The sequence below is a fragment of the Phyllobates terribilis genome, unplaced genomic scaffold (assembly GCF_046119375.1).
Source record: "Phyllobates terribilis strain yellow unplaced genomic scaffold, ASM4611937v1 Scaffold_12__6_contigs__length_324123572, whole genome shotgun sequence".
NCBI lineage: Eukaryota > Metazoa > Chordata > Amphibia > Anura > Dendrobatidae > Phyllobates > Phyllobates terribilis.
This window is the reverse complement of record NW_027362772.1, coordinates 243,639,062-243,663,970: the sequence shown is the minus strand read 5'-3', so window position 1 is coordinate 243,663,970 and position 24,909 is coordinate 243,639,062. Positions and strand designations below refer to the sequence as shown.

Here is a 24,909-nt window from a genome sequence, read left to right as displayed (position 1 = left end):
TGCCGGCCCCCCACATCCCCGGCCCAGCAATGACGCCACCGGCTGAAGTTCACTTGCCATCCCAACTCCTGAGAGAGGATGACACAGACGGGGGGCTGCCAGCTCACCGCTTCCAGCTGGGAGGAACACAACATATAATACCAAACACAAAAACTACAAATGCAGCCCCTTTTTCATGGCTGGGGAGCGGAGGGAGGGCGCAGGGAGTCTGCGGAGCTGGCACATCATATGATTCAGCTGTAGGGATCGTGCAGACAGTGCAGTCTGGGAAAGGTCACAGCGACATCCAGGCGCACACACACGCCATGGGGACAGCTCACCCCGGCCCCCGCCTTCCCCCATAAGTCAGTGATCCCAGCGTTGCTTACCCCTCCTGGATTTGGGCGAGCTCTTCTTGCTCCTGTGGCTGGCAGCTCTCTCTTCCTCTATGGCAGCTGCTATCTCTGGGTTGTCTACTCCATTGTACCAGACTAAGAGCTCCTCTCCTGGCTCAATTGGCTGCAAGAATTACAGAGACAAATATAACACCAATCAGAGGGGAGGTTGTTAGTACATTGCAAGAGAGAAAAAGGGAGAGGGAGAGAGAAGCAGGCTCAGGGCCAGAGGGCGTGGAAGCAGCTATGGGGATTATAAACAGCTGTACTCTGCACTGGCTATATACTAACCAAACAGGAAGAGCGGTGCTGCCTGCAAGACCGGAGGAGGAGGAGGGGGCGGCCTGCTGACTGCCGCCTGCCTGCCACCCAGCAATGGCTTTCCAATCATCCCCTCTGCTGGAAGGAGGACTGCATGATCCCCGCTCTGCAGCCTCACCGCCTGCCCTTTAGCCCCTTAGGAAGTAGGGTTATACCAGGGACAAACTATTCTTAACCCAAGTGACGTCATGTCAAAAAAAAAAAAAAAAAAAGGGGGAAATAACAGGAATCCTTTTTGTTTCAGAATTAAAACAAATTACACTTATGAAAAAAAATGTGAAAAATTTGGGAAAAATTTGCTTTTGGAAAAGCTGGGTGGTGGTATTGCACGCCTATTATTTTTAGATTTTATTTTATTTAAAAAAAAAAATAAATTAAAGTATGGCTTAAAAATAAAAAGTTAAAAGAAAATAATCGCTTTGAAAAGTTGGGTGGCATCATACACTTTTTAAGAAAAATCCATGCATTTAAAGTGGCGTGATTACCAAGCATTTGTTTGTGCGGCTGCTTAATTTATTTTACTCACTCAGACCATGTTCACACAAGGCGTTTTTTCAGCGGGTTTTTTTTAAGCAAATTTTCAGCAGCGTTTTACAGTACCAGCTAAGTCTATGAGATTCCAGAAATCCCATACACACATTGGTTTTTGTGTCATTGGTATTTTGTGCTTTGCATGTTTTTTGCACAATAGAGCAGGTCACTTCTTTTAGGGTTTTTTCACCCATTGAAAGTAATGGGTGGTGAAAAAATGCTGAAAAGAACGCAGGTATCAGGTTTTGCAGCTTTTTTTTGTGCCAAAACCTGACAAAAGAGAATCAGATTTTTTCTTTTTGTACTGAACTTAATCAGCGTGCGCAAGAGACAAAAGGTAGCAGGACAACAACGCAGCAAAAAAAGAAAGAAAAAACAAACAAAACCTGCTTTTAAAAAGGCAGTAAGCCAAGAGAGTAGGTTTTGCTGCAGAAAAAAAAAAACGCTGAAAATGCGCCTAGTGTGAACGTAGCCTTATATAGCACCATTAATTCCACAGCGCTTTACAGACATTATCATCACTGCCCCATTGGGGCTCACAATCTAGATTCCCTATCACTATGTCTTTGAGGTGTGGGAGGAAACCCACGAAAACACAGAGAGAACATACAAACTCCTTACAGATGTTGTCATTGGTGGGATGTGTGCTGAGGACCCCAGTGCTGTAAGGTTACAGTGCTAACCACTGAGCCACTGTGCTGCTCCATATATAGTACAGTGCTAACCACTGAGCCACAGTGCTGCTCCATACATAGTACAGTGCTAACCACTGAGCCACCGTGCTGCCCCATACATAGTACAGTGCTAACCACTGAGCCACAGTGCTGCCCCATACATAGTACAGTGCTAACCACTGAGCCACCGTGCTGCCCCATACATAGTACAGTGCTAACCACTGAGCCACAGTGCTGCCCCATACATAGTACATTGATAACCACTGAGCCACAGTGCTGCCCCATACATAGTACAGTGCTAACCACTGAGCCACCGTGCTGCCCCATACATAGTACAGTGCTAACCACTGAGCCACCGTGCTGCCCCATACATAGTACAGTGCTAACCACTGAGCCACAGTGCTGCCCCATACATAGTACATTGATAACCACTGAGCCACAGTGCTGCCCCATACATAGTACAGTGCTAACTACTGAGTCACCGTGCTGCCCCATACATAGTACAGTGCTAACCACTGAGCCACAGTGCTGCCCCATACATAGTACAGTGCTAACCACTGAGCCATCGTGCCGCCCTATACATAATACAGTGCTAACCACTGAGCCACTGTGCTACCCATACTTTGTACATGCAGTTTTCTGTTTAAAAAATTACCCTCAAAATGAAAACTCATAACACGATATATAGCCCCATATAGTTAAAAAAAAAAAAAATTCAGGGTCCCCTGTGACCACTCTATCATCACTTATTCTTATCCATGGTGAAAACAAATACTAGGAGACAAAAATGATCTATCAGCACCTCTTCTTTTCTACAATGGATTTTCCCCTAACACAGAACATACAGGGTCCGATTCATTAAAGGGGTTGTCCAGGCTTGGGGCTCAAGTCTGCAGCCATTCTACGTGATCGTAGACATGTGAATACGCACAGTACTCGCTGGCACCAGGAGTGGGCGCCATGTGAGAGCAAGTATGTGATTTGCATACTTCTGACCACATACTGACTAGACGTGTCCAGCCTCCCTCAATTCACATCTAGTTGGCATGTGCCCACCAGCTCCTGACGAATCCTGACAAGATTTAAAATCCACACTTCATGTCGATTTCTGTGCAGAATTTTTTTTCCAGCATGAGGATCCAATTGGCTAACACAAACAAGTGCTTCATCCACACACCGAAGATAATTTCTGGGCAGAAATTGATCTGCGCTGTGGATTTTTAAATTCGCAGCATGTCAATTCTGTGTGTGGATTTCATCCTTTGCATTATATGGGGAAAAATCCACAGCAAACCTGCGACAAAATCCAATACATGCAGATCCGCAACAAAATTTGAGACAGAATTCGCAACTGATTTTTTCTACACCATACGGACATACCCTTAAGGTGTTTTGGCCATTTACTGTCCAAAAAAAAAAAAGCAGATCAAGGTGTCTCAAACTTTTTTTTTTTTTTTTAGTTTGGCCTCTTCAGCGAACAAAGTATACCCCATCCAGCATGAAATGCCACAAAACACATTTCAAGGGGTCACAAAAACAACTCTGCAGTGAGATCAGCGAGGAGATCAGACTGTCTGTCATTACATGTCTCAAACAGGAGAAAGCATGTAGTGATATATTGTGGGGGCATGTTCTTTTTTCCCCCCTGTTTGTTGCTGCTTGCCTATGATTGGTCAATCTAATACAAGGGAAGAAGTACACGCCCCCAGAGACATATCACTGGAAACATCCAACTTTGGCTTATCCTAAATTATAACCTAAAGTTTACAGGCCAATATCTCCACAACGGAGAGGAGAAATTAAAAACGAATAATGGTGTTTTATTAAGCTCTGCAGCCACTATTCCATTTTGTGGCAAGTTTAAAGGGAATTAGTCAGCAGAATTTTGCAATGTAATGTTAAAGCGGCATGATGTAGGGGCTGACTTGCTGATTATAGCGATGTGTCACTTACTGGGCTGTGTGTTGCTGTTTCAATAAAATCAGTTTTTTATCACTACAGGACTAGGTGTCTCATGCCTTCTTGTCCTGCTGTTCTGTGTAACTCCGGCCCCACCACTGATTTCTGTCAATATACAGTGTACACATAAAGCAGCCAATCAGTGTTGTGGGCGAGGTTATACAGAGCTCAGCATTCAGAGAACTGCAGCAGAGAAAACTGTGATTGAATCAAAATGACAGCTCAGTAAGTGACATTGCTGGAATCAGGGTATTTGTCTCTACATTATGCTGCTCTGATTACATAGCAAGAATCTGGTGACAAATTCCCTTTAATATGCTCAAACTGGTGAAAGGTCATAGTTAAATGCTGCAGTCTCCCCTGTAAAATAAAATAAAAAATAAACGTATACTCACCTCCTGCACTGGCGTCATCCCAGCAGTCAGCACCTAGTCTCCCGGCACTCACGTGACACTATTACGACAACATGAGCCCTGATGGACTGCTTTGCTCACACTTCCATTACACATCCGAGTTTCATCTGATGGGAGTGTGAGCGCTGCAGCACATCAGTGGCAGTAGATTACTATGCTATGGGAGCACTGCAGCACATCAGTGGCAGTAGATTACTATGCTATGGGAGCACTGCAGCACATCAGTGGCAGCAGATTACTATGCTATGAGAGCGCTGCAGCACATCAGTGGCAGCAGATTACTATGCTATGAGAGCACTGCAGCACATCAGTGGCAGTGGATTACTATGCTGTGAGAGCACTGCAGCACATCAGAGGCAGTAGATTACTATGCTATGAGAGCACTGCAGCACATCAGTGGCAGTAGATTACTATGCTATGAGAGCACTGCAGCACATCAGTGGCAGTAGATTACTATGCTATGGGAGCGCTGCAGCACATCAGAGGCAGTAGATTACTATGCTATGAGAGCACTGCAGCACATCAGTGGCAGTAGATTACTATGCTATGAGAGCGCTGCAGCACATCAGAGGCAGTAGATTACTATGCTATGAGAGCACTGCAGCACATCAGTGGCAGTAGATTACTATGCTATGGGAGCGCTGCAGCACATCAGTGGCAGCAGATTACTATGCTGTGAGAGCACTGCAGCACATCAGTGGCAGTGGATTACTATGCTGTGAGAGCGTTGCAGCACATCAGTGGCAGGCAGTAGATTACTATGCTGTGAGAGTGCTGCAGCACATCAGTGGCAGTAAATTACTATGCTATGAGAGCGCTGCAGCACATCAGTGGCAGAGCATTACTATGCTGTGAGAGCGCTGCAGCACATCAGTGGCAGTGGATTACTATGGTATGAGAGTGCTGCAGACAGTGTTAAGACAAAGTTTTTAATTCCGCACCATAAACTTACAATAGCATGAGTCCTAATCCTCCTCTGGTCTGAGCATCAACTCTGCGTTTTGGCAGCAGTAGTTACGTCACATCGACAGATCACATCACCACTGCAGCCAATCACCGAGCTTAGCAGTTTGTGACATCTACATGAGCAAAGCTGTTGAGCTCAGTGATTTATTGCCGAGTTTATATGAACTGTTGACATGATGTCACCGCTGTGGGCAAAGCAGGATGGAGAGCCAGAGCTGAACCAGGAGAGGGCGATAACATCATCAGGTTATAATTAGGCAGTATCAACCTCTCTATTTGAAGCGGTTGTCCGACAGTAAAATATATATTTTTTAGGCATGGATGATTATAACTAATAAACCAAGGCATGCCACCCCATGGATCAAGTGGCATCAACTTCTTAATCACATTTCAAAACGCTGCTTCGGAAATGGTGTCGGCCCCGTTTGGATGTCCCAGCACCACTGTAGCCTGTGACTGGTTGCAGCGGTCAGGTGATTAGAAGATCACGTCATCGGATGTTTCTGTGCTCTTGTAGTCACCTGACTGCTTCAGCAGGGCTGTGACTTCCGACCAGGGCGGACCTCATTTCTGGAGTGGACGCAGACATCTGGAGACGCTGGGACGGCGAGTATGCCTCAGTTTATTATTTTCTAATAAATCCACGCCCATGGGAAAAAAAAAATATTTTACTGTCTGACAACCCCTTTAAGCCACGCTATGGAGAGGGAGAGGACTACTGTTTGCTATAGAGATATATGACAGGTATCCAAGGGGTAACGTTTCCCCTTGCGGAGAGTGACATGTTAAGCATGTCAAGGTGAGGAGACTTAAGCCGCAATGCTCCTCTGGGAAATATACACATTGTCTCTTCAGAGAGGAAGAGGACTAGAACTCTAGTGCCACCTACTGGAAGTAGAAATCCTAAAAGTCAATAACGAGTCTTGTCACATGACTTGGGTTAAAGCCAAAATCTCAATTTGCAGACTCTGTTTTTCGGGGTACTGCCCCTCATTAATGCAAAGCGTGAGATCTGGTTTGGCTGGGTGAGAGGCGTCAGACCGGTATCCAAGGGGCAACGTTTCTCCTTGCGGAGAGTGACATGTTAAGCATGTCAAGGTGAGGAGACTTTTAAGCCGCAATGCTATATGACAAATGAGTCGCAGTAAATGAGTTTTCGCCTTCACTGGTATTATGGCGTCATACGAATTCAGAGTTTTACGGAGCTGAAATATAGAACTGATAAGAAATCTATGACAGTGAAATTTCCAAAATCAATAACAAAAAAGCAACTCCAAATTTAAAAGGTAAGTATATTAAAGGGGTAGGATAGGTATAAATTATCAGTTGCTCATCAGTTATACAGCAGAACCCCAACATTGCAAAATAATACCCGGTTGACTGTCCAGAGGACAGATGTAATGGTCTGTCCTCTATCTAGTCTGGAAATCACAATTTTGGAATAATCAGGATGCTTTTTACAGTAGGAAAAAAAAATGACCTTGCAAAACGACCGTTCTCCTACAACTGCGAGGCTGTGATCGGCATCCTAAATGCGGAGACTGCAGCTGAGCCGGCAAACAGATCAGATCCCAGCTCAGGTGTCGAGGGGAACCGATCAAAGGATACGTCACTCACATATCCTCCGTGGTCGGAAGCGGCTTCTGCTACAAATGTTTTACTACGAGGCAGTTAAAATATAGGATTTTAATTAGCGAGTGAGGACTTTCACCCCAGAATAAGATATTTATTGTAAAATATTAACTGGGCTTCTCCTGGTTTAATTGTACGCTCAAAAGGACGGGAACTAAAAAAGGGAAATTACAGGGAAAAAAGAAAATTCTATATATTTTACCCCCTCCATCTAACAAGGATGACCCCTTAACACAGGTCTACCAAAGCACCTCTCATTATCCAGTATTTGTGCAACCCGAAACCTTTGTGCCATGTACTGCCCCCCCCCCCCCCCCCCCCCCCGGTAGAGGTACAGTTCTTCATATCTAACTTCCTTAAAAACCTGAAAATTCCCCATGTACATATATTTTTTTTGCCTTTTCTCCTTAGGAAGGGCCCACCGGGGATTTCCCCGATACCTCAACAAGCCAGTCCAACCCTGGTCATATGTGGGGTCCCCATGTGGTGGCACACCGGCCTCGTTCACATATATACTGTGCTCAGCACTGACCACTGCCTTGGGGTCTCCATCTAAATCCTCCAAAATGGGTTTCAGCCGAAATCACGGACAGAGTCCTAATGGGGCAGATGGACAGAAGTGTGGACTCCGGACTTCCCTGTCACCAGTGACCACCACCATGTCCTCTTATCACCACACATGTAGGCCATGGAGATACTATGATTTGTGGCACCAGATATGAAGGCAGAAGATGGGCTAGCTGGCACTTGATGGACAACCGTACACTGCAACCATGAGAATATCGCTGCAATATGATGTACCATACAGTATGTGACCATTTTTATTTCTTTTTTTTTTGCAGATGAACGCTTAATATAAAAAAAGAGATACCGCCTCATCATTCCTTGAAAAACGGAACAGATTCCCCATGAATGTGACGGTAATTTATTGTTGCTTCATTATAAGGACTTTTGGTCTTGTAGATGCATGGATTACATACCTGACAGTGGACATCACCAGTGACCACTGTGTTGTGTTCACCAAAGCAGATTAAAGAAGATGAGCCATTGTGTATATCAGGGTTTTGTTTTACATAAATGTTTTTTTAACATTTTTTGATGGGGAAATATGCAAAAGGTCACAGCTCACCTCCTCCTGTACAATGACTGATAACACCTCTATACACAGTATATAGCACAGTATCTACCATTCACAATAGGTGATGGCACAGCTCACCTTCCCCTATACAGTGACTGGTAATACCTCTATATACACTAGATAAGACAGGATCCACCATTCACAATAGATGATATCACAGCTCACCTCCTCCTCCTGTACAATGACTGCTAACACCTTTATATACAATAAATATCACCTATTGTGAATGGTGAATCTGGTATTATCACAGCTCTCCCCCTCCTGTACAATAACTGATAACACATCTATATACACTTGATAACACAGGATCCACCATTCACAATAGGTGATGTCACAGCTCACCTCCTCCTCCTCCTGTACAATGTCTGATAACACATCTATATACAGTAGATAACACAGGAGCCACCATTCACAATAGGTGATGTCACAGCTCACCTCTTTCTCCTGTACAATGACTGATAACACGTCTATATACAGTATATGACACAGTATCCACCATTCGCAATAGGTAATGTCACAGCTCACCTCCTCCTCCTGTACAATGTCTGATAACACGTCTATATACAGTATATGACACAGTATCCACCATTCACAATAGGTGATGTCACAGCTCACCTCTTCCTCCTGTACAATGACTGATAACACGTCTATATACAGTATATGACACAGTATCCACCATTCACAATAGGTGATGTCACAGATCACCTCCTCCTCCTCCTGTACAACCATTCATATAGTGAGTTAGTTATGTTAGTGGTTGTAACCATGGATACCTAAGCTAATGCAATGCCCTGCACAAGGGGTAAGTGACATAGTGAATAAGAAGAACTATACTACATTTCTAAATGGAGGTATTTGATAATTAGTACTATTACACCTACTAAATATTGGGATGTGGTTTTGGAGATAGGAATACTCCTTTATGTACTAGGTGTAATAATAATTATATTAGCAAATACATTTCTAATTAAAGGTAGTATAGTTCTGCTATTTAGCTTTCCTCATATGTGCAGGGCATTGCAGTAGCTTAGGTATCCATGGTAACAACCACACGTACAGTGAGCTAGTTAGCAGTCAGTAGTTAGTAACCATGGATACCTAAGCTACAGCAATGCCCTGCACATGGGGTAAGCAACATAGCGAATCAGAAGAACTATACTACATTTCTAAGTGGAGGTATTTGCTAATAAGACTATTATTACACCTACTACATATTGGGTTAGGATCTTGGAGATGGGAATACCCCATTAAGTGCATGTATTTGGGGCCAAAAATAATTTTTACAATTGAGCTTCATTAAAAATATTTTACAGTTTGGCTTTTACAGACCTTTTGTTATCCTGCACATTCAGGGTTTTATATGGTTTGTGGGCATAAATCAGCTGAAAATACTTCAGAAAAAGACAGATAAAAGAGTTATAAACTCCCCCATTAGATAGTCATAATGTGCTTACTGAAGGTTTCTCTGTTAACTCATTCTGCAATCTGCCATAGACACTGCAATACAGAGTGTATAAAAGGCAAACCGTGCTAAATTTTGAATGAAACCCAATTGCAAAAATGATTTTTGCGCCCCAATTGTGTGCAATTAACAAAAAACAAAATATCCCTTTTAACTAAAACCAGGAGGCGACAGATTCTCTGTCAGTATCATTCTACAATGTATAACTTTTTTTCTTTGTTAGAGTTACAATAAGTTATTGTTTGACAAGTTCACGAACCAGAAAGTTGTATCTGCACGTTGGAAGCAATTCAGTGCCGTACGCTAGGGAGGTAATCAATAACCCGGGGTCAGGTGAGGACTCAGCTTCATAGTCATGTCTCAGGTTGCAATCTTTCCTTTCAGTGATTTCTTTGTTCACCTAACCTAATATCAATATGGCCAACACCACCACGACACATGGGGTTGAACAATACAAAATGGCATACATTGTGTAAAGAGACCTTAGAGTTGATGAGGCTGGTGTACTTTCTGCGATATCCATGTCAGAATGTTTGTATAATCCTTTTGGGAAAGTTTCAACTCAATATCCACCCATCTATGCTCAGTGGCCCTCCTCCCTGCTGAGATCTTAGACAGCTCAGTACAAGCTGCAGCCATCAGTCAGGCCAGGCTCGCTCTCTCTCTCACTTTTTCACTATGTAACATGACCATATGAAAAAACAAATAAAAACTGACTAATTTTATTAAATAGTTCAGTTGACAGTTTTATTATTTCCACGGTCAAAATGTCGGCGTGAAGAAAATCGCAGCATGCACTAATCTCTGAGACTTCGAGTCTATGGGTGCACAAAAAAAATTTGGATCCCGTATGGACTCATAAAATGCTCGTTTTAATATCAGTATAATAAAGTCATTCTGGCATGGATTTCCAGAGTAAGTACACCAGCCTCATCAGGTCTATGTATTGACGTTTGCGTTGTGAAGTTTGGTGATCGATCCGGATGGAGCTAAGTAACAGCAGCAGTTATGGTAGGCAAAGCCCACCCTACATTTCATGGACCCAGATTCTTTTAGATGAGCGCAATGTAATAGTATATTTCTCTTGCAGTGGTCACTGAGGGGGAAATGTCTGTCTGAAACTCACCCTAGGAATTATCATCTGATCGCCGGAGATCCCAGTGGCTGGACCCCTGGAGAGGTTTATCTCCAGAATTAAAAGGTCTCTGTGTTTCTCAACCCCCCCCCCCCCTCCCTCGGCTTAAAGCCCCCGTCTCACATAGCGAGATCGCTAGCGAGATCGCTGCTGAGTCAAGGTTTTGGTGACGCAACAGCGACCTCACCAGCGATGTCGCTATGTGTGACACTTTGCAGCGATCAGGCCCCTGCTGTGAGGTCGCTGATCGCTGCAGAATGTCCTGGACCATTTTTTGGTCTTTGCCCTCCCGCTGGTCAGCACACATCGCTGTGTGTGACCAGCGATCAGGCTGGTAACCATGATAAACAGCGCGTTACTAGGGGCACACGCACACCTAGTAACCCGTTGTTTATCATGGTTACCACTCTGCTATGTGAGCGGTAACCTCCCGCTCACCGTAGCAGAGTGGTAACCATGATAAACAGCGGGTTACTAGGTGCGCGTGTGCCCCTAGTAACCCGATGTTTATCATGGTTACCAGCCTGCTCCTGCTTCAGCAGGCTGGTAACCCTGGAGCAGGACATCGTGGAAAGATTCTTTCCACGATGTCGTTGCTCCCCTGATCGCTGGTGAGCCTGCCTGTTTGACAGCTCACCAGCGATGACATAGCGACGCAGCAACGATCCCTGACAGGTCGTATCGTTGTCGGGATCGCTGTAGGGTCGCTAAGTGTGACAGGGCCTTAACTCTGGAAAGAAGAAGATGGGCCATAGACTATAATGGATTCTAATTGTCCACCATAGTCTCCCATTTGAGGCACATAGGAGCCAGATATGACTCAAGTTTTATTTAATGATACATTTTAAAGGGAATCTGTCACCAAGTTTTTATAACCTAATCTGATAGTAGCATAATGTAGAGACAGAGACCCTGATTCCAGCGATGTGTCACTTATTGGGCTACTTGTTGTAGTTTTGATAAAATCAGTTTTAATCAGAAGGAGATTATTACTAGAGGATTAGTAAACCGATGAGCTCTCTGTAACCCCGCCCACACAAGTGAAAGCAGCCAATCAGCAGTGTGGGCGGGGTTATACAGAGCTCAGCATGCAGAGAACTGCCAGATCTGCAGCAGATAAAACAGGGATTACATCAATACTACAGCAAGCAGCCCAGTAAGTGATACATCACTGGAATCAGGGTCTCTGCCCCTACATTATGCAGCTGTAAAATAGGGTAGCAAATACAGGTGAAAGATTCCCTTTAAGAGATTAAACAGCAAAAATAAAAGCACAAAACTAACCACATCATACCTTCAGCGTTTTATAGTATATGGCTCTGTTGATCTCCAGAGGGCAGAGGTTTTGCTCCTTTGCTGAGCGAGCCCAGTTCACATACCGCAACCAGTTGCCTTTTAGTGGATCTGTGGCATCAACACACATCCAGCCCAGGTTCGGATAATACACCTAAAACACAAGGGAACAAATCAAACAGTGATGCAGCAAATACAAAAAGAGAGCAGACTTTGCTGACCCAAAAAAAAATAAAAAAAAGTCAGTAGCTGGTGGTAACACTTAGCATGGGTTTAATAACGGTGCAGATGGCAGCGTCAAGGTGGCACAAGCAAACATAATATATCCAAAGAGCAGCCTGGTACAATGCTGAAAAATTACAGGCATATTAATACCGTAGCAAATGCAAAAGAAGGATAAATAGGACCTATTTAAATATCCAAGAAATTAAAATAGTATTTTTTTTAAATAAATAGTGCCCCCCTTGATTGTAGACTGTGACTGGTATTACAGCTCAACCCCATCTTTTCTAATTATATAGAACCCCTTAAAGTGGAATGGCATTAAAAATAGTTGCCATTAAAATTAAAGAAAAAACAAATCCCCACTCAATAGATCAATAGAGTCTTTGAGCTGTCAATGCGATCATTTCACTGCTTATTCTACATACCACAATACCAGTGCTGCAGTACACAGGACAAATCACATTCTCCTATGAAGCTCAGCCGTAAGGTTACCATGATGGCAGTGACCGGGCCCTTCTCAGGTCCCCCAGATGCCATGCGGGGGGCCGATGGAAGGCAGGGACCTCTGGCACGCATACCATTTAAAACACTGCGCTCAGAGATTAACGGCAGGGTCTGTATGGCTAACAGCCGCCATCGGAGCTCATCTATGGCCGCGGCTCTTAGGGACAGATCCAGACTATGTGATATAGCTGGCATCAGGATCTGAGCCCCCTCCACACGGGGTCAAACCTAAAGTCACGTACATGTAGTGATATTGCGTTAAGGGGTTAAAACTTTAAAATAAAACCTTCCAATGGTTGCAATGGCTGTTCTTTCTCCTTTGATCGTCGCCCAACATACAGTATGTTATGTTGGTAAATAAAGGGCCCCTTACACAATGGACTGGATGGGATTAGCTGACAGTGAAGTTTATGGAGGAAGCTGGATTTTTCCTTCCTTGACAATGATGTTGTGGGAGAGAAGGATCTGGCTTGTTGGCTTTCCAGTGACCGAGTCTTTTGCTCTATGGGAGCTAACTAGAGCTAAGGACGGAGGATCTGGGGGAAATAGATCGAACGTGTTGTGGATAAATGGACACTCTCGTATCGAAGTCAGATGGGACATTGCAGGACAGTTGTCCATGCGTGAAGCACATCATAATAATTGCATCCAGGGTTGGAACAGATAAAAACACTTGGGAAATGGTCTATCAAAGCTAAACTCATGGGGGCCACATACAAATGATGTTGGGGGAGAAGAAGGATCTGACAGGTCCAATATCAGACTGCAGATACTTTTGTTCTAGGTGAGATAAGCCACCGTCCGCTTAAAGGGGTATTCCCGGCTCCAAGATCCTATCCCAATATGTAGTAGGTGTAATAATACTAATATTAGCAAATGCCTCCAATTAGAAATGTAGTATAGTTTTTCTGATTAGCCATGTCTCTTTCCTCATATGCAGGACCTTCGGTATCCATGGTTATGACCACTAGCAACTCTCTAACTGTCACTATATCAGTGGTCATAACTATGGATACCTAAGGTCCTGCAATGCCTGCATATGAGATAAGACATAGCAAATCAGAACAACTATACTACATTTCTAATTGGATGTATTTGCTAATATTATTACTATTACACCTACATATTAGGATAGGATCTTGGAGATGGGAATACCCCTTTAAGTCTTAAGCGGTCATAGGACGCAGATGTTTATCTGAAGATCAATGTCAGATGGAGCTTATTTTAGGAGTATGTGCTCTATGGCAATCATATTTTTTAACAGATCTACCCAAAATGTACCTTCATCTGCCAATAGTCTGCAGGTAAATATCTTACTTTTTTAAAAAGACAATCTCTTTCCAAACACCCCAATAGGCCATGAAGACACTAAAAAGAGAGGCCCCCCTTTATTAGTCCGTTTAAAGAGCGGCGCTCTCTGGTGGCTCAGGCCCATCCATATATTCCATGAGCCGTTCATTTATATTTCCTCTGCCTCTGAGCGCTGGTTCAGCTTTCAACACCAAAAAAAGGGGTTTCGTCTTGAGATCTTCATCTTGGACCCGGAAATTCCAATGAGAAAGCCAACAGTGCCAGTCCTAAGACTCCTTGGAGAGTCACTTAGGACTCTTGCTTCTATGTAAGAAGTGCAATCATGGGTCCATTAGCTAAACTTCTTTAGTCTTTGGGTCTTCTGTGTCTTGTGTCCTAATGGGGGCCACACATAAAGGAGGTTATCCAACAATTTCTTGACCATGACCCTCAACAATTCTGGGAAAGGATCAGTTTTTTTTCCCCCATCTACATGTGAGATATTCCCCAAAGAGAAGATCAGGATTTATGGAAACTTGAAAATAAGTGGTTTCCACTCGTTCCAATGCATGGTTCTCGAGCTGGCATAAATCAAGCCCTTACCATTTCAGTCTGTTATAGATGAAGTTTCTCCCAAACAAAACTTAGATGGAGAACCCCTTTAAGCATGATAAGCTAAGAAATATACTGTACGGACGGCTTTCTAAATTTTACTGGCTCTAATCATCAGTTCAGGCAGGAGATGTGTTTTTAGGAACATTCATAGTCACAAAAGACTTAAAACATAAGCAAGCAATGCAGCCAGGCAATGAGTGAAGGCAGCAGCACGGGGATACACAGGTATGGATATTACCAGCAGGTAGCGAAAGGTAAGGAATCCACCTTAAAGAGCTTTAGTTAGGCCACATCTGGAGTAATGCATTCATTTCTGTAGACCACATCTCCAGAGTGGTATTAACAAACTAGAAAAAGAAAGAAGAGCAACTAGATGGTGCAAGGTTCTTCAGAAAAAAAAAACGCATGAAAATTGAAAATCAAAGATGAAACCCTTCAATGGAGATCATTAACTTGTGACTACACCAAGGTGAGGACAGAAACCTGATGTTGGAAAGTAATCATGGATATTCTGCTTTGGTTGTCCAACTTGTCCAGTAAAAAGGGTCTACTGATTTCTTCGAAAGAGCATTTGCTGGATCTAATTTTGAAGTGGGCAGTGGAGCAATGCCAAACGCAACCCATGGGCAGACGTGGACAATCCTGGACAACCCTCTAAAAGCGTCATGGATGTAAACCGTATAGGAATAACCATGTTAAATATTTGCATATAGACAGGTTAGAAACCAAACCTATTTAAATGCCATGGTATAAAAGGGTATAACTATGGGGGGATGCAGAGGTTACAGTTGTACCTCGGAATCGGTAACGGAGGAGAGTCAAAGTCCATTCTGCTCCATATGAGGACATCTATAAGTGACCTCTTTGGGGTCCAGATCGGATACCAGGTTTACACACCTCAATGTATAATCTAATGCTGGTCAATCAGAAAAATAATGCAACCCATTTATTGTTCCAAAAGGTCTACTCAGACATGTCAGCTATAGAAAAAGTTTATTTTTAAAAGGAGGTGTCGAGGTTTATCACGAAATTCTGTAGATAACTAAGTGAGGATGCACATGTCTAGTCGGAATGTGGCCGGTCGAGCTCTCCGCCGGAACCGGAGAATCCTGACAGCGCACACTGTTTGTGCTGTGAGAAGTCACAAGTCTGCAGTCACAGACTGACTGAAGACCTAGATAAACCCTTTAATGAATATTATTCCTATGCTTATTAAAAGGGGCTGTCCACTTCTTGGGCAACCATTTCTTAAAGGGGTTTTCACACTAACAAAGTACATTTTATTTAATAGACCTTGGAATAATAATAACTTCCACAATTGGATGTGTTAAAAATGTTCCTGTGCTGAGAAAATCTTATAAATGTGCCCCTGCTGTAATGGTTGTGTCTCAAGATTATCTCGGCACAGGAATATTTTTTTTAAACACACATCCAAATGTGGACCTTATTATTATTCAAAGATCTATTGATTAAAAAATAAATAAATAAATAAATAAAAAGGATGCTCACCTCCTGCACCGGTCCAGTGCCTTTTCAGCAATGTCATGGCTGGATCTCCCGATGCTCAAGTGATCGATGCAACCGATAAATGGCCGCTGGTGTGCAGCTTCACCCAAACTTTCCTCGGACATGTAGGGGCAGTGCATAACAATGTCATGCGAGCACCAGCGCCGATACTGTTGGATCAGCACAGTGCTTTGTTGCACTTCAAATCAGCCGGCTACACAGAGTTTTAGCGCTATTTACTTGAAGATTAACAGTGGGGTTCCCTTTAAAAGAGGAGGGTCCCCAATTCTGGTTCTCTTGGCCAGTGGTTAGAAACAAAATTTGAATGTTCAGGTTGTGGAATCAGAGAATGCTGACAAATTACAGGCATATTAATACCGTAGCAAATGCAAAAGAAGGATAAATAGGACCTATTTTAAATATCCAAGAAATTAAAAAAGTTTTTTTTCTTTAAATAAATAGTGCCCCCCTTGATTGTAGGCTGTGACTGGTATTACAGCTCAACCCCATCTTTTCTAATTATATAGAACCCCTTAAAGTGGAATGGCATTAAAAATAGTTGCCATTAAAATTAAAGAAAAAACAAATCCCCACTCAATATATCAATAGAGTCTTTGAGCTGTCAATGCGATCATTTCACTGCTTATTCTACATACCACAATACCAGTGCTGCAGTACATAGGACAAATCACATTCTCCTATGAAGCTCAGCCGTAAGGTTACCATGATGGCAGTGACCGGGCCCTTCTCAGGTCCCCCAGATGCCATGCGGGGGGCCGATGGAAGGCAGGGACCTCTGGCACACATACCATTTAAAACACTGCGCTCAGAGATTAACGGCAGGGTCTGTATGGCTAACAGCCGCCATCGGAGCTCATCTATGGCCGCGGCTCTTAGGGACAGATCCAGACTATGTAATATAGCTGGCATCAGGATCTGAGCCCCCTCCACACGGGGTCAAACCTAAAGTCACGTACATGTAGTGATATTGCGTTAAGGGGTTAAAACTTTAAAATAAAACCTTCCAATGGTTGCAATGGCTGTTCTTTCTCCTTTGATCGTCGCCCAACATACAGTATGTTATGTTGGTAAATAAAGGGCCCCTTACACAATGGACTGGATGGGATCAGCTGACAGTGAAGTTTATGGAGGAAGCTGGATTCTTCCTTCCTTGACAATGATGTTGTGGGAGAGAAGGATCCGGCTTGTTGGCTTTCCAGTGACCGAGTCTTTTGCTCTATGGGAGCTAACCAGAGCTAAGGACGGAGGATCTGGGGGAAATAGATCGAACGTGTTGTGGATAAATGGACACTCTCGTATCGAAGTCAGATGGGACATTGCAGGACAGTTGTCCATGCGTGAAGCACATCATAATAATTAGATTCCAATTTTTTTTGCAATCCTTTATATTTAGGCTAGGGCTAGCTTGTGATTTTGTAATATAAATGGCAATGTTAGGAAGTTTATTTATTTAAGTTGATAGATTCTCCTAAAGGGAAGCTTTCATCAGAAATTACTTTATTGTTTGAAATCAGGTTTGTTTGTTACATTTATTTTTTTTTTACATAGTCTTTAGGTTATTTCATATATTAAAAAACAAAAAGTAGTAACCTTGCAATTTTCACTCTGGCCACTAGGTATATTTTAGACTCATACTTCCTCTCTTTTTAGCAAAAGTTTTCAGCAGGCTCATTATCATCAAGGTCAGGGTTACAAAGATAGGTAACGCCTCCATACACAGCTGATAAGACAGGATCCACCAATCACAATAGGAGGCGTTTCCCTCTCCCTTGCACACGCTCATTAGATGCTTCAATAGAAAAGATAGGGTTAGTCAGTTCATTGCGCATTTGTTGTTTCCTGAAACAAGACGAAATAAGAGTCTAAAAATCCCCATGTAAACAGTGTGAAAATTTCAACATTTAGAACTTTTATTTTTAATACAGATTGTGATATGAAACGTAAAAAAAATTAATTTAACATAAAACCTGATTTAAACAGGTCATTTTCTGATGACACATTCCCTTTAAAGATGTGTAGTAGGAGTATACAGACTGTAATGGGGGCACTTTTATACTTTTATCCTGTTTGATGCTGAAGGTAACTGCAGCACAAGGACATTTTCCAATTACGGAGTCGGCTCTGTGAGCACTTTGTCTTTGCAGGAGACTGTTCCAAAGCTTTCTGGGTTTCATACGCTTCATTTATATCAAACATTCCTCCGCACGCAGCTCCGTTTGTGATGTGAAAAGAAGGAGTTGTCTCCGAGACATCATTATGACCTTGTCTCGTGAATAAGTATTCACGCTGTGAAATCCTGGTGTGGAGCAAACATCAAATGCCGCTAGCTGCTGGGATTTGATTTGGGAAATGAAATGCAATATAAATGACTTTTCTGTCCTCTACGTACTGCGCGCCCCATACACGTAGCAAGAGAGCGCAGAACCTTACAGCAGTTCTCAATACGAGCAAACATCTCACATCAGATGAGAAGTAATGGTAGGTTCAATCCAAGCGATCAGAACAGGCGGTGCTAATACTTGGGGTCTACAACATCAATGGAGAGACCACGGGACTGCTATACAACACAGGGAAGGTTCTTGGATATCACTAGTAATGGAGCTCATCCGCTGCCACGGGAGATTACAGCATGCTGATATTTACAGCTCCCATTTCAATAATGCCTGTATAATTTCAGCTGCAGTGAGCTCCCCCTAGTGGCAACAACTTTCGGTCGATATTTTAGCTCCAGTGGAAACAAACTATTATCTACCCACAAAACAAGTCATACGTTTCTGATCGGTGGGGGTCCGAACTGCTAGGCAGATTGGGGAATATTTACCCCGGCCGGGGTACTTGTATCTCCGTTACAAAATGGAGATGCCTGACTGTTTCTCCATTCATTCTCTACAGGGCTGCTGGAAAAAGTCGAGCACAGGGAGTAGATGGAGAGGGGGTTGAGCATCTACACTGTTGTTCCATTCAAATAGGCATAAAAGTTCCCCATTCTGAAGATCGGTGCAGGTCCCTGCGGTTGGACCCCCACCGATCACCTATCCCGTGGGTAATGCAATAACTTATTTTTACCAAACAACCCCTTTAAACGTGTTTTCTGGGATAATTTTAATTTTTTGACTATAGAGTTAAGATCAAATACGCAGGTAGTTCTTAACTGCCTGCCTGTTCTACCCGGCGCAGGCTCACAGACCACTCCTGCCGCCAATCCTGCAGCTTCATGTCAACAGAGCTGCGCTTCTTCTTCAATGCTGCTCTGTCGACGGGGCGTGACTGCTGATGGCGTACAGATTGACAGCTGGCTCCCCACAGTTAGTCAGCGGGGAGCCGGCTGACAATCAGCATGACATCGAGAAGTCACGCCCCGTCAACAGAGCAGAGAGGAAGAGAAGCTGCTCTGTCGACGTGACGTCAGCGGAAGCCGCAGAATCGCCGACAGGAGCGGTCCGTGACCTCTTTGTGCAGGCAGAGATCTGCACCGGGCAGAACAGTCAGGCAGTTAGCAACTACCTGCTTGTTAGTTCTTAGTCCCATAGTAAAAACATAAAATAGTCCCCTTTAAGGACTGTCTGAAAAGAAGCAGAACATTTTGCCATGGACCCTGTGATTTCTGTAGCGATCTGTTTATGTGATGTTGTACCATTAAAAATACATAGGATACTTTTTCTTAAGCTGAAAACAACGGCACTTTCTGATACTGTGCACATCTTCTCTTGATGATCGGGGTACTGCAGTAACGTATGTAATATGCTCACTCGTTCCTAGTTCCATGGTAGAAACAAGTTACCTCTGCATGGACGTCAACCATCACTTTAATAAAGGATGTTCATGTAAGAGAAAGTACTATGAGAATGCTAGGGCCAGACTCGGACTGGCCCATGGGGGAACAGGTAAATCCCCCGGTGGGCCCCCTACTCCCCTATATGAGCAGCTGCTGGCACTATACACTTGATTCCCCATGTATAGATAAGGCAACAGGTAATCATTCATTTACCAAACCATCCAGTATATTATATAGAAGCAGAGATACATTTATGAATGAGGGCAATGTAATGTCTGCATTTTGCTTATAGGGGGCCCTCAGAGTCATTCTTACCGGTGGGCCCTTGGCACTCCAGTCCGACACTGGCTGGGGCAAATAATTGAAGACCAGACTGACATTACTGCAACAAATAAAAAGCCAGGAAATACAGGGTGGGCTTCATTCTCTCAATTGGAGTCTTAGAGGTGGGAGCCTCACCCATCTGACATGGTCTATTCAGTGGATAAGCCATGAATGTCTGATGGGTGAGTACATAATCATGCTCGTGGTAGTTCACTGCTTCCCGCAAAATAAGTACACCCCTCTCCTGCTCTTATGAACGTTACAACTATAAGGAAAAAAAAAATCCAGAAAACTTGTGGTTTACTTACCTTTACCGTGCCACAACTAACCCCCAAAAATATATAACACCATGAAAAAATATATATAATTGACATACATCAGTTGTGAAAATGGAGGGGGCTTGTTTAGCTACTGAAATAGACAGACAGCCCCCTCCATTAGTTTTGGCCAGACAATCACTTTAATCCGACATCACAATAGATTATAGTAAATATTCTGGATCATTTTAGGAGTATATACAACTCACTTGGGACAATATAGGATATTATCAGATGATAGGCGGATATTACGTCTTCTGAAATCAGACTTCATCATTTATTACAAACAGAGATGATTTTTTTTTTGCCTCCAGACAAAATTTCCTATTAAAGAACCCAAAATATAAATCCATATTTCAGCTGCTATCACTTTACATGGCTGACGAACTCCGAGGAGGAGAATAACGCCCCCGTGTAACAGGTCGCCCCCTACCTCCCACATGTAGACATTGTTCTTCACTTGAGAACGCTTCTTCTTCTCTCCGGCAAAAGGTCCAAATTTCTTGCCTCTTGGAAGCAGCTTTCTGGCCCAAATACCTAGAATAATAATGGGTGTCACATTTACTAATTGATATCCGTCTCCTGATCTCCATCTCTATATATCCCCAACTTTCTAATATACTTTTCATTATAATCCCCCTTTTTTTTAGATCTTCCCTTTCTGTCCGCAAATGAGTACATTAAAAACCATGTGAACCTCTTATCACAGCCGAGCGTTTACTACAATAATGTACTAATATAGAGTCTTCTGGGCTGATATTCTAAATACAGGGTTACATTGTAGCAAGTGTTAGGACAACAGAGATTTTTAGCAATAATATACAACTGTAGCGAAGTTCCAGCTGTAAGCACTTTTTTTTTTAACAACTGGAGTTATTTTTTTTTTTTCAATTTGTATACTGCTTTTATAATTTTTAAAATAGTGAAAATAAATTATGAAAAGACTACAAAGCTCAACATTCCTCCAATGCTTGACAAAAACAGTTTCAAGGTCTGACCACTAGAGGTCCTCAGTGATTGCAGTAAGTGCTTTATTATAAGTTCACACAATAGGCACCAAAAGAAGATACTATAAAAGAACCAAGGGGGGTGCCGGTCCCCTGTGGTACATGACACTCCTTCCCCAGCAGAGATGGATGACTGTCACATAAGCTTTATCAAATCTTGACAAAACAAAATATAGAATGATAAAATACAATAATTGCACACACACAACAAGTGTTCTCAATGGGGGGGGGGGGGGGGGACCACTGCCAGACAACTCCAGTAGCACTGGGGTCCTGGATCCAAATCCAACCAAAGACAACATCTGCAAGGAGTTTGTATGTTCTCCCCGTGTTTGCTCCGGGTTCTCCGGTTTCCTCCCACACTTGAAAGACATACTGATAAGGAATCTAGATTGTGAGCCCCAATGGGGACAGTGATGACAATGTCTGTAAAGCGCTGTAAAATTAATGGTGCTATATAAGCAAACATAATAGATGATGAATATCTCTTGTGAAGAAAATAATCAGGCATGTTAATATAAACCCCCTGAGGTAGCAAGAAAATTGAAAGCGAAACGCGCGTTGGGGCTTTTTGTGTATTCCTGGTGATCTGGCTTGATACATTCCACTATGGGTAAGGGTGATTTTTTTTCTTCTGATAACAAATGAATAGGGACACATTGGGGGGTGCTATTTATGATCATAGTGTCTAATACGTATTATTGCACACTTCTTATGTCTGAATATTGGGTTCGATTATATGTTGCTTATTGGCCATATCTGATTGTATATTATACTTCTACTTTATTGCACCTTCTCCACTTAGGTCATTAGCTTGCCAGTTTTCTGGTTTGTCATCCTTTGTAATTTTTATCTATTGTATGTTAAATGCTTAGGATATGTACATTTGTAATAAAAGATTACTACGTTTAGCCTTTAAAACTTTTTTTTCCTCAATATAAAACACTCCTGATCTTTTCTTCTCCAGAGTCGGAACAACCCCAAACACATTAGCTGTTCTCAACAAAACCAACGGGTTCAGACAAAAAAATTATCTAAGGTCCGATTCACACCACGTTTTTGTGTTGCACATGATGCTCCATCTGTATATCTATAAAAATAAAAAACCTATTTAACTGGATACGTTTCTATTTACATAACATATAAGTGGAAAAACATATGTTAAATTGGTGTGCAGTTGACATCCGTGCACATATTCATTTTGATCCGTTTTTGTACAGAAGTCTCCGGTGCTTTAAAAAAAAACATGAAACACTGACTTTTTATTTGATTTTTTGAGAACATTATGGCTTAAGGAAGACTGATATTATATTATTAATATTATATAGACTGATGTCATACATTTGCAACTGTTTCTTCATACTTTTTTTCATGTTTTTTTTTTTTTCCCAGAAAATAAGTCACATGACTTCCTGATACTGTTCCTCCAGATCATTAAAAAAAGCAACGTGTGTGTTAAAAAAACGGATATACTTGCTTTAAAACGCATCAGTTTTTTTTGTTTTTTTTTTTAAATGACAAAACGTGATGTGTATTGGTAGCTTTAGACTTATACGAAGTCGGAAAGCTACACCGGAGCGTTATAACCACTTCTGATAGGCCAAATGTTGGACGTGCGATTTAGACTCCGCGCTTGAAAACTTTTGCTCAATCAATTGACACATCACTGGACTGTTTAGTGGGCATAGATGTATCTGCCATCTCCTATCAGAACATATTAAAGCGGTATTCCCATCTCCACGATCCTATCCCAGTATGTAGAAGGTGTAATAATAATAATATTAGCAAATATCTCTGATTAGAAATGTAGTATAGTTCTTCTGATAACCTATGTCACTTACCTCATGTGTAGGGCATTGAAGTAGCTCAAGTATCCATGGTAACGACCACTAGCAACTAACTGTCACTATATGAATGATCATAACCATGGATACCTAAGCTACTGCAGTGCCCTGCACATGGGTTAAGCGACACAGCCAATCAGAAGAACTATACTACATTTCTAATCAGAGGTATTTGATAATATTATTATTATTACACCCATTACATATTGGGATAGGATCTTGGAGATGTTGAGATAGGTCATGTGCAATAACGGAGGGGACTCTTCCTTCACCTTTCATCGTACGAGGACCGAGATCCTCATTCTGCCATTCAGTGAGGTAGGAGCACTGGCCTCAGGCTTACAAGTGGCACGGCTCCCGGTATTCCTGCTCTCCAGGGTATTTTCCAATATTAGACTCTGATGTATTTGAGTCAGGGGGGGGTTTGACAACTCTAGAGACAAGGCGCCATGATGGCTACGCAATGCCCCAGAGGTGACATCAGGCAGGATTGTGTGTGTGGCTCCTGCCAGTATCAGTCTGGTAATTGGGATTCTACATCAACGCCTCCAATTAAAGCTTTTGCCAACGCTTTCAGATTCTTCTCTATGGTTTCCTCCCACACTTCAAAGACATAGTGATAAGGGATTTAAATTGTGAGCCTCAATGGGGACAGCGATGTCTGTAAAGCACGACAGAATATGTTGGCCCTATACAGGCAAGCATAATAAATAGATATTCTAATCTTAAAACAAATACCAGAATCAACAGACCTCCGTTATAAATAAGACCATGTTCACACATATACAACGGAAGCCACATTTGAAGGTGTCACAGCGCCCAACAAATCCCATCAATCTATAATGGGGGGTCTAACATTTTGGGGGCCATCAATGATACTCACAGGACAGATAGTGCTGCTTCTACCATCACATCTGATGGAATTAGCATCATCACAGCTTAATTGTAAACGCAAACACAGCCTTGTTCACATTCTGCTTTTTTTTGCTGAAAACAGTGTTTTACAGTAACAGCAAAACTGATGATTTTTCTAAAATCTCAAGCACACTGAGTTTTTTTTTCCTTGAGTATTTTGAGCAGCAGTGTTTTTTTCAAATCTGCATCCAAAGAGTAACGTTTCCCCTTGCGAACATGTTAAGCATGTCAAGGTGAGGAGACTTTTAAGCCGCAATGCAAATTGTCTCTTCAGAGACGAAGACGACTATAACTTTAGTGCCACCTACAGGTAGTAGCAATCCTAGAAGTCAATATAGGCCCTTTAACGAGCCTTGTCAAATGACTTAGGATAATAGACAAAACCAAAATCTCAATTTGCAGTCACTGTGTTTCGGGGTACTGCCCCTCGTCAGTTGAAAGGGTGAGATCTGGTTTGGACAGGTGAGAGGCGTCTGACTTCCTATAGGTGGCACTAGAGTTCTAGTTCTCTTCTTCTCTGAAGAGACAATTTGTATATTTGCCAGAGGAGCATTGCGGCTTAAAAGGCTCCTCACCTTGACATGCTTATCATGTCAATCTCCACAAGGAGAAACATTGGATACCGGTCAGATGCCTCTCACCCAGCCAAATCATATCTCACACTTTGC

At 42.6% G+C, this 24,909-nt stretch overlaps 1 protein-coding gene across 4 annotated transcripts in view; it reads right to left on the bottom strand.

Annotated features, from left to right (window-relative positions):
* Positions 1 to 24,909, bottom strand: part of PRDM2 (PR/SET domain 2) — a 114,705-nt gene that overhangs the window by 59,043 nt on the left and 30,753 nt on the right. The window contains exons 1-4 of one of the 4 annotated variants that reach the window (XM_073656759.1): positions 20,909 to 20,990; positions 14,771 to 14,879; positions 11,900 to 12,052; positions 369 to 498 (exon numbers count right to left, since the gene is read on the bottom strand). In XM_073656759.1, coding sequence (XP_073512860.1) covers positions 369 to 498; positions 11,900 to 12,028 — 259 coding nt within the window. In that variant the 5' untranslated portion in view covers positions 12,029 to 12,052; positions 14,771 to 14,879; positions 20,909 to 20,990. Of the gene's footprint in view, positions 1 to 368; positions 499 to 665; positions 813 to 6,718; positions 6,842 to 11,899; positions 12,053 to 14,770; positions 14,880 to 20,908; positions 21,013 to 24,909 lie in introns of those variants that run through there. The other 3 variants (XM_073656758.1, XM_073656761.1, XM_073656760.1) reach the window with 3 other exon arrangements.